Raw genomic sequence first — 9,961 nt, forward strand, 5'->3', positions numbered from 1 at the left:
GAATTTTTTAATCTTGGGCCAGAACAAATACACATGAAGAGAACATCTGAAGAGAACTAGTCTTCTACTTTAAGGAAAACTTGGAATTAGCCTGGCCCGAGCTAATTTTAACCTTTAAAATGAATTGGCAACATGACATGAAAGCCATTTTGCACAGAAATAATGAATATAAAGCATTGATTTTGAGAATACCAGAACTCTTCATCTGATGTGTATTTGGTCTGAAAAAAAGTCCAAAATCATACTGGAATATCAGCTTTAAATAATATTTTTTTTGTGCTGCCATGTTGCCAATTAATTGTGCAGTCTAAAATCAGCTCAGGCCAGGCAAATCCCAAAATTTCCTTAAAGTAGAAGACTAGTACCCTTTAGATCATGTGTATTTGGTCTGGCCCAAGATGAAAAAGTCCTTCAAAATCACACTAGAACATCAGCTTTACATAAAAAAATTGTGCATTATGGCTCGTTATACCATGTAGCCAGTTCATTTTAAAGTATAAAATCAGCTTGGGCCAGGCTACTTCCAGGTTTTCCTTAAAGTAGAAGGCTAGTACTCTTCAGATCATGTGTATTTGGTCTGGCCCAACATGAAAAAGTTCTTCAAAATCACACTTGAACATCTGCTATACATAAAAAAAAAATTGTGCATTATGGATCGGTATGCTATGTTGCCAGTTCATTTTAAAGTATAAAATCAGCTTAGGCCAGGCTAATTCCAGGTTTTTCTTAAAGTAGAAGACTAGTACTCTTTAGATCATGTGTATTAGGTCTGGCCCAAGATATAAAAGTCCTTCAAAATCACACTAGAACATCAGCTTTATATTAAATTTTTTTGTGCATTATGGATCGGTAGGCCATGTTGCCAGTTAATTTTAAAGTATAAAATCAGCTTGGGCCAGGCTAATTCCAGGCTTTCCCTAAAGTAGAAGACTAGTACCCTTTAGATCATGTGTATTTGGTCTGGCCCAATATGAAAAAGTCCTTCAAAATCACACTGGAACATCAGCTTTACATAAAAAAATTGTGCATTATGGATCGGTATTCCACGTTGCCAGTTCATTTTAAAGTATAAAATCAGCTTGGGCCAAGCTATTTCCAGGTTTTCCTTAAAGTAGATGACTAGTACTCTTTAGATCATGTGTATTTGGTCTGGCCCAAGATTAAAAAGTCCTTCAAAATCACACTAGAACATCAGCTTTATATTCAATTTTTTTGTGCATTATGGATCGGTAGGCCATGTTGCCAGTTAATTTTAAAGTATAAAATAAGCTTGGGCCAGGCTAATTCCAGGTTTTCCTTAAAGTAGAAGACTAGTACTCTTCAGATCATGTGTATTTGGTCTGGCCCAAAATGAAAAAGTCCTTCAAAATCACACTGGAACATCAGCTTTACATAAAAAAATTGTGCTTTATGGATTGGTATTCCATGTTGCCAGTTCATTTTAAAGTATAAAATCAGCTTGGGCCAGGCTAATTCCAGGTTTTTCTTAAAGTAGAAGACTAGTACTCTTTAGATCATGTGTATTTGTTCTGGCCCAAGATGAAAAAGTCCTTCAAAATCACACTAGAACATCAGCTTTACATAAAAAAAAAAAGTGCATTATGGATTGGTATGCTATGTTGCCAGTTCATTTTAAAGTATAAAATCAGCTCGGGCCAGGCTAATTCCAGGTTTTCCTCAAAGTGGGAGAGTAGTTCTCTTCATCTGATGTGTATGTGTTCTGGCCCAAGATGAAAAAGTCCTTCAAAATCACACTAGAACATCAGCTTTACATAAAAAAAAAAAGTGCATTATGGATCGGTATGCTATGTTGCCAGTTCATTTTAAAGTATAAAATCAGCTTGGGCCAGGCTAATTCCAGGTTTTTCTTAAAGTAGAAGACTAGTACTCTTCAGATCATGTGTATTTGTTCTGGCCCAACATGAAAAAGTTCTTCAAAATCACACTTGAACATCTGCCTCATATTTTTTGAGCGCAATGGCTTTTAAAATATAATTTTATTAAATATATATTTAATTATTTATTGTAATATATAATTATAAATTCAGTAATTAAAATAAATATTTTACAATATACAAAATTATATTTAATAATATATTGTATATTTACATTGTTAATAAACAGATGTACTGCTTTTCTTCATTCTATCTCCTTCAGTGTTGATCTGTGAGGTGTTTAATATAAACAGCGGGTGTTTGTGAACGCTCCCTTTAGTTCACGGTGGTTCAGTGAAGCGGCAGCTGCGAATATCAAACCAACTTCAGCCGGGGAATACGAGGCTGCGAATATCGAGCCAAACGAATCTGGAGCTGCGAATATCAAACCAACTTCAGCCTCGTGTTTAACACGATCAGTTTGAATATGATACACATTACCTAATGTATGTTTAGCATAATAGAACAGGTGTAAAGTATGATATAATCAATCTATTTTCTTCTGTTTTGCAATACTACTCAACATAAAAGTAATTGTATAAAAGTAAACATTTTCTTAGTGTTACTCAGTTTTCTTATAGGGTTTTATCTTATATTTTACTGGGTCTGGCGTTTTGGTTTGTTTAGGGAAAGAGCTTTTATTTTGCAGTGCACCCCACCTACTTTCTTCATACGACGTGAAAATGTAGAGAATTAATAATGAAATGTTAATGTTTAAGATCGTTTATTTTATTTATAGACAACCTAAAAATGTAAACAGCCTTTTTTCATCGTTCGGCGGACCGACAGCAGCAGAAAGAGAAAATAAAGCGAGTCCGCGTAGCTTACGCAGTCTACGCAGCGCGCTCGTGCCCGTGAACAGAAACTGTGAAGTAGCGGCCTCTGTGGTCACAAAACCCGACGGTCACAGAAAACGTTGTAACACCGGCAGCTCCTCGTCCCTAAATCGAAGGCTCCTTTCTTTGCACCTGAGTTTGTATTCCAGCTGTTCCTTGTTGATCCTTTTATAGGTAGCGTCGCGCTTCTTCTCGCGCCTTTTCACCTCGGCCTGCCATTCCTCCTCCTTCTTTTGAATGACATCCTGTGCCTTTTCCAAGCGCCTTTTCACCGCTTCCTGGACCTCCTTGCCCTTCTTTTCCTGGGCCAGCAGCTTCTCAAGTTGTCGTTTTTCCTTTTCCTCACGCTCCTGCTTGACTTTCCTTTTGGCCTCCTGCCATTCCTTCTTGATGTTCTCCTGGTGTTTCCTTTGCATCTCCTCATACCTGTCAGCGGCGATCTTGCGCTGCTCCTCGATCTTGGCCAAGGCTTCGCTGCGCACCCGTTCTAGCTTTTCTAAAACGGCCGCTGGTATTTTCACGTTGGCCTTTTGCCCGATCTCCCAGCTTTTTCCCTTCTTGATTACTTCGCCGATCTCGTACAGCTCTGTCCTGAGCTGTTTCTTGTAGTTCATCTCCTTAGCATCGATACACAGCAGCTTCGTTTCAGCCTCCCGCTTGACCATATCGCACTTCCACTTAAGCACAGCTTTAACGGTTTTTACCCGGTGCTTGTATTCCTTCTCGACCTCCTTGAGAGTGTCCTCCAGCTGCTGCTTCTCGGACTCATCTTTGATCTGATCAATGGCATTCTTGACGGCCTTCCGATCATATTTAATGTTTTCCAGGAGCTCAGCCAGCACTTGTTTCGCCTCTTTTTCTGCTGTTTTGCATTTGACGATGCACTCCCTCTTAACGTCGCACCGCTTGCTCGTAAACGCTGCCTTGTTCGCCTCCATTTCGCTCTCGCAGCGCGAGCGCCTCCGTGTGGCGGTGATCAGCGAGCCGAGGGCCTTCTGCTGTGCAACTTTTTCCATCTTCTTGCGCTGGAGCTGTTCCGCCCTGAGCTTCCGCTCCTCTGCTAAGCGCATCATCTCTATTTTCCTCTCGATCTCCCGGGCCTCGATGTCCAGTGACAGCATTGTCTTCTCAAACTTCACCTTGGCCCTTGCCATGTGGCTTTCCTTAATCCTACTGTCTGTATCTTCAAATTTCTTAATGTCCAATATTTTCGCTTGCAAAGATTCTGTGCTCATACATTTTTGGTCTTGTTGCATCAAGAAATACATTATCGCTTCGCCCTGCTGCACTTTATGAATTGGGAGAAGAGCCGTCCCCAGCCCTATTTATATATTTAGGAGAGCTATGACGTCATCGCCGCGGCTGCGCGCTGCAGAGTGTGTTTTTGGAACAGCTGTGTACTTGATGACGTCACCCTCTTAAGTACTTGGGCTGCGACTGATGACGTATTACGAGTCCACAAGAAGACAAGTACAGACAGGAGTAAAACAGAGAGAGAGAGGAGTAAAACAGAGAGAGAGGAGTCAGTACCCTCTCGGAGTAAAACAGAGAGAGAGAGAGAGCTGCTAACTTTCATCACGAGGAGAAGCTACTGTTCGGAACCTAGCGAAGTTGGTGTTCTCAGAGACTGTGCAGGACTGACAACGTCTACTAGACCCGGAGAGGCAGCCGGTAAGAGTAGCCAGAACATTAAAACCACCTCGGAATTGCTATTCGAGTGAAAATAGTGGCTGCTGCTGCTTAAGCCGTATGGACTTTGCTAACTCCGTGATAAAAAAAGATACTAGGCTGTTGTGTTTAGCTAATTGTTTAGCATGCTAATTGTTTATTTAAGCTAGATATGTTGCTAAATCTTGCTTAAGTTATAACTAACTAAGTTGTTACTGTGTTAATTAGGCTTTTAGTGATGAAACATACTAGCTTTAATTTCTTGAGATAATTTATTTTTCTTTCTTCTGTGTATTTTCTGTTTTAAACCTTTTTTCAGCTTACACCTTAGACCTATACTCTGCCCAACTATATTTGGCTCTGTTCAGCTGTATTCGGCTCAGAACACCACTCTATTCAACTATTCAACTGAAATCAACTCTTCATCTTGTTGTGGCTATCGGAGCTCGTCCAAGCTAGCCCAAACTATTTTGACTATTCGGACACTGTTCAAACCAAATCACCGAATTAATGAGCTAAAAACAACTACAAAATCATATGGAAAACTGTGAAGGAAAACAAAAGCAAATTAAATAATAACTGTGTTGAAATAAAAAGAGAAAAGAAGATATTTGGCTGGTCATTGAGTGAAATCCAGTGTAAACTCCGAGTAGATGGGTCAATCCCTTTCAAGTGGGGAAGCTGCACATGACAAATGACTTGACAAATACTATTTCTAAACTAATTTTAATGCCATGTGTATATTTGCATTTTTTTTTCTCAGTTACTTTGTTGCATTTTCTCAAATCAGAACTATTTCCACCAGTGTGGGCATTTCTCAAACTACATGCACCACATAATAGAGGAGCAGCTAATACACATACTTCACTCAAAATCCTTAGTTTTTGCCCCAACGGTACATATTCATATCAGTTAACATGTCAGAGTCACCAGAATAAAAGGTCTTGTCTAGTCATTGATTACAAACAAGACAGCCAAAATGAGTAATCAGGTGTTCATGTAATCCAGCCTCATCCAGGTGATTGGTTTTGCTTTATTCCAGTTCCATTATGTTACATTACAGAATATACAACACGAGTTTTATTATTACACAAAAAACATGTATGTATTATTTATACATATCAGATGATTGTTTCTTAAATCAAAGCAATCGTGTACAGATTACTTACTGTCCTGTATATAATTATAAATCAAAAATAACATTATGACCAACTGCTTGTTTCTATCAGTTTTTGGCACCAATGAGCACATAGGACAATTTATTGTTCTATAATAGTTTGTTGTTGTACAATATACAGTATAATTGTAAACACTGTGGATGCTAGGCATGCAACACACTAATGTTAGGAGGATGACCATAAATACTAGGAGTAGTTTAAACAATAATACAGTATTAAAAAATGGTCTAATGCAAAGGTCTAATAAAAAAAAACTCTAATGCAATACACTGCAGACGACTTGGAGAGCTCGAGTTGGGGGCATCATATACATAGATGCAGAGGTGGAAAGTAACAAATTACATTAACTCACGTTACTGTAATTGAGTAGATTTTATGAGTAATTTGTAAATTTTAAAACAGTTTTTAAAATAGGTAATTTTATGTTTACTATTTTTACTTAACAATATCATAATGCATATCTGGCTGTGTTTATGATTAATCATAGGCTCAACACACAATATGCCATATTTTGAAGCTTAGAATCTCTGATTTTCAGTTGTCTAGCCTATTTAGCTGTGTTTCCTTTTAGAAAATAAACATTTACGGCAAAATATGCCTTGTTTATTACAAATATTATTATATTTTTACGTACGTCCATATATGATCCAATGCGGACATGCTATACATCATTCCAACCATCTAACTCTCAGGATTATGGAACTGCAAACCATTTCACTGTACAGTTCCTGAATTGGAGCCTAAACAGTGCGTTAGACTGTTTTGTACAGTTTTACAGCAGCTTGTGTAATTAATCCCCCTGGGTAACTAGAGGTCAACAGTCACACATACAGCCCCCACCAGCGCTTACCTCTCCCTGCTGCTTCAAAATTGCTCCAAATAAGTAAATCCATCATCATTATTGACGAGATTGTTACAAATGTGTTGAAAATCATGTGAAAAGATGCATTCTCTTTACCATATTTTGATGGGTAGCACAATTCAGCAGAACACCGGAGCTGGAAGAAGTGAGAGAACCCTGCGATAAGCATGTTGCATAAACTCGTATCTCCCGGGCTGTGTGCTGTGGTGCTGCGGGTGCTGTAGTGTGTATATAGTGCAGTAATACATATATATGTAATTAGTAATAAATGTAGTAATATGTAAGATCAGCTGCTCACCATGTTGTCTCCGGCGGTTGCACAATTGTCCAGAGCAGCATGCTTTAGAATAGGGGTCACACATATTCTGATACCAGCTGTCAGAAAGTGTGACCCCTATTCTAAAGCATTATGGTCAAGTCCAGTAATAAAGTTTTTTTTGTAGCTGAAAAGGTGAAGGAATAGTCAGTAATCTGTGAAGATTTGGTTGGTTTTACACTATATTTAATAGAGATGGTATAGGGTCACATATTCTGATACCAGCTATCACAAAGTATGATCCCTATTCTAAAGCATTATGGTTAAGTCCAGTAATAAATGTTTTGTAAAGCTGAAAATGTGAAGGAATAGTAAGTAATCTGGGAAGATTTGGTTGGTTTTACACAGAGATGAATAGGGTCACATATTCTGATGTCAGATGTCAGAGTATGAGTAAAGCCCAGTGATTGCCTCACTCTCACAAAAAAACTTGATAACTCATGTTTAACCCTTTCAGACCTGAATTATGTTCCAATTAAGAAAAAATATACATAATGCACTCAAAAATAAAGATTCGCTCAATAAATAAATACAATTTATATGTATTATTTGTCTTTTCTATGTTTATTGCAGTGGAATAATTCGTTTAACGTTATTTTTATTCTGTAACCTTGATCTATATAGCTAAGCAGTAAAATAAACTGTATAATATAATGGAGAAAAATGTGTTTACTATACTTCATTATATGGGATGCTGCCATGTTTTACTTCAGATTGCAGACATAGGTTCAAGAATACATTATGTCCACTGCAATGAACGCAGGTTCTGAAGGGGTTAAGATAAGACCTGACAAAGGCACATTTTTACAGTTGAATCAGGTATCAGCCCATTTTGTCTCCAAAATAACAGAAAACAATGACAAAAAATAACCTAACCCTTTTAATAAATCTAATTACCTTTAATATCGGATAGGGCATTATAACTACCAATTTAATTATTTATAGATCAGTTTGAATATGATACACATTACCTAATGTATGTTTAGCATAATAGAACAGGTGTAAAGTATGTGATAATCAATCTATTTTCTTCTGTTTTGCAATACTACTCAACATAAAAGTAATTGTATAAAAGTAAACATTTTCTTAGTGTTACTCAGTTTTCTTATAGGGTTTTATCTTATATTTTACTGGGTCTGGCGTTTTGGTTTGTTTAGGGAAAGAGCTTGTATTTTGCAGTGCACCCCACCTACTTTCTTCATACGACGTGAAAATGTAGAGAATTAATAATGAAATGTTAATGTTTAAGATCGTTTATTTTATTTATAGACAACCTAAAAATGTAAACAGCCTTTTTTCATCGTTCGGCGGACCGACAGCAGCAGAAAGAGAAAATAAAGCGAGTCCGCGTAGCTTACGCAGTCTACGCAGCGCGCTCGTGCCCGTGAACAGAAACTGTGAAGTAGCGGCCTCTGTGGTCACAAAACCCGACGGTCACAGAAAACGGTGCAACACCTGTTCAGCAAACCCAGCGCGCTCTGACTAAGCGGTCACTGACTCTGACTGAACACTGGCACAGTAGTGTAAATCCTTTTGTTATCTAAATAATGCGAATAATTTATCAGCAGTTTAGATTATATGAGCATGTAAATATTATTTCTCAGTTTCTGGTTCATTATCTGTTAACATTACTGTACAAAATCTCTGTAATTATTAGTATTCAATTCAATTCAGTTTTATTTATATAGCGCTTTTTACAACAAAGGTTGTCACAAAGCCTCTTTACAGGAAAAACAATAACAATTTACAGGAAAAAATAGTAGCAGGCTTACTGTTCTGTCATAGTAAATGCAGCTGCAGTATAAACAGAATTATATATGTTTTAAGTAAATTCATTGAGTACACCCCTCTGTTTCTGCATCTTCTGTTGTTACATCTTTTAATGAGACAACACTATAGAACCATACCCCTGACAGATGTGTAGGTAGGATATATAGATAAATCTCTGTATCAGGGTGAAGTGAAGGTCATTAGAGATGATTAGAAACTTTTTCTGAGACGGTGCCATGCAGACAGAGTTTATGCAGTGTGTACAGGGTGTATGGTCTGAGCACTGCAGGCTGGCCCCTCATTTCTTCAAGATTGCCTGCGTGATAAATTTAGTTGTTGTGATAACTGATATGTTTTTCTGAGCATATTGTATATATTTTCAGTGCCTAAAAGAAGGAACACTGACCAGCTGTCAGTTTCATTACAGAGTGCTAGTTATTTATTAATTAGTAAGTAAAGTTAGCTAAAAAACACTGCTAAATGGCTAGCTGAAGTATTTAGTTAACCTAGTTAAGCCTTTTCTAAAATTTTGACTCTACTAAAGTATTTAGTAGCTACCAAGATTATTTTGGTAATTGACTAATCTGTTGATTATTTATAGATTAATCAACAATTATTTCTGCCATGCCTTCCATCTATATGAAGCAATAGAAATAGCTGAGTGTGGGAAGGTGTTTAAATGTAGAAAGTGCTAAAATTTAGTAAGTAAATATATAATCTGTTAAATAAATCAAGGCTGTTTTTCTGTCTCTACAGGCTAAAGCAACTACTTTTAAAGATGCTTTGGTGAAATGGGTAAGAACTCTAGCCTGTCTTCACTTGTATTTGTATGTGAATCACAATAATAACCTACACAGTTAATCACTATGCAAGTCAGCTAGCTAATTGAGATATCACTAATATTAATATTACATAATTGTTTAGCTCACATCGCCTCACTGTTGTTTTGTTTTTGTTTTTTTAAAGGAGAAGTCCGGTGAGCAAGCAGCCGATGACAAAGTGAAGCTATACGATGAAGTCCTTCCAATTAAAACAGGAGCACTCAAAAAAATGAAGAGAAAACATTGTGGAAGTCAGTGAATGTTACTTTACTTTTATTGACCAAGCACAGGGGAAAAAAATATGGAATTACTCAATTCTGAGGAAAAAAGGTATGGATTCACTCAAATTGGAGGTCGAAAATAAGGACAAGCCCATTCAATTTCCTTTCCCTAAATGGACACCTGCCTCAAATTAGATCTGCTCCTTAGTCTGCAGTTAAAAACACCTTCAGTCATGACACCTTGGAGGGCTGCTGGACGAAGTGGAGTGGCAAGAACCATGGCCCCAAAAAGAGAAATGTCTCTTGAAACAAAAGAGAGGATTGTGAAACTTCTTGAACTCTTCACACGTGGTTG

The 9,961-nt window shown here is 37.4% G+C and overlaps 1 protein-coding gene and 1 long non-coding RNA gene across 2 annotated transcripts in view; one reads left to right on the plus strand and one right to left on the minus strand.

Annotated features, from left to right (window-relative positions):
• LOC111190094 (calponin homology domain-containing protein DDB_G0272472-like) overlaps positions 1-4,116 on the minus strand; it is a 29,633-nt gene extending 25,517 nt beyond the window's left edge. The window contains exon 1 of the mRNA XM_049481808.1: positions 2,903-4,116. Within this exon, the coding sequence (XP_049337765.1) occupies positions 2,903-4,038 (1,136 nt within the window). The 5' untranslated portion in view covers positions 4,039-4,116. The remainder of the gene's footprint in view (positions 1-2,902) is intronic.
• Positions 4,117-4,125: 9 nt separating this feature from the next.
• LOC111196831 (uncharacterized) lies at positions 4,126-9,664 on the plus strand. The gene is made up of 3 exons (XR_007440095.1): positions 4,126-4,441; positions 9,321-9,359; positions 9,531-9,664. It is a non-coding gene; the product is annotated as an uncharacterized LOC111196831 (long non-coding RNA).
• The last annotated feature ends 297 nt before the right edge of the window (positions 9,665-9,961 follow it).

Source organism: Astyanax mexicanus, chromosome 7, assembly GCF_023375975.1.
Source record: "Astyanax mexicanus isolate ESR-SI-001 chromosome 7, AstMex3_surface, whole genome shotgun sequence".
Lineage (NCBI taxonomy): Eukaryota > Metazoa > Chordata > Actinopteri > Characiformes > Acestrorhamphidae > Astyanax > Astyanax mexicanus.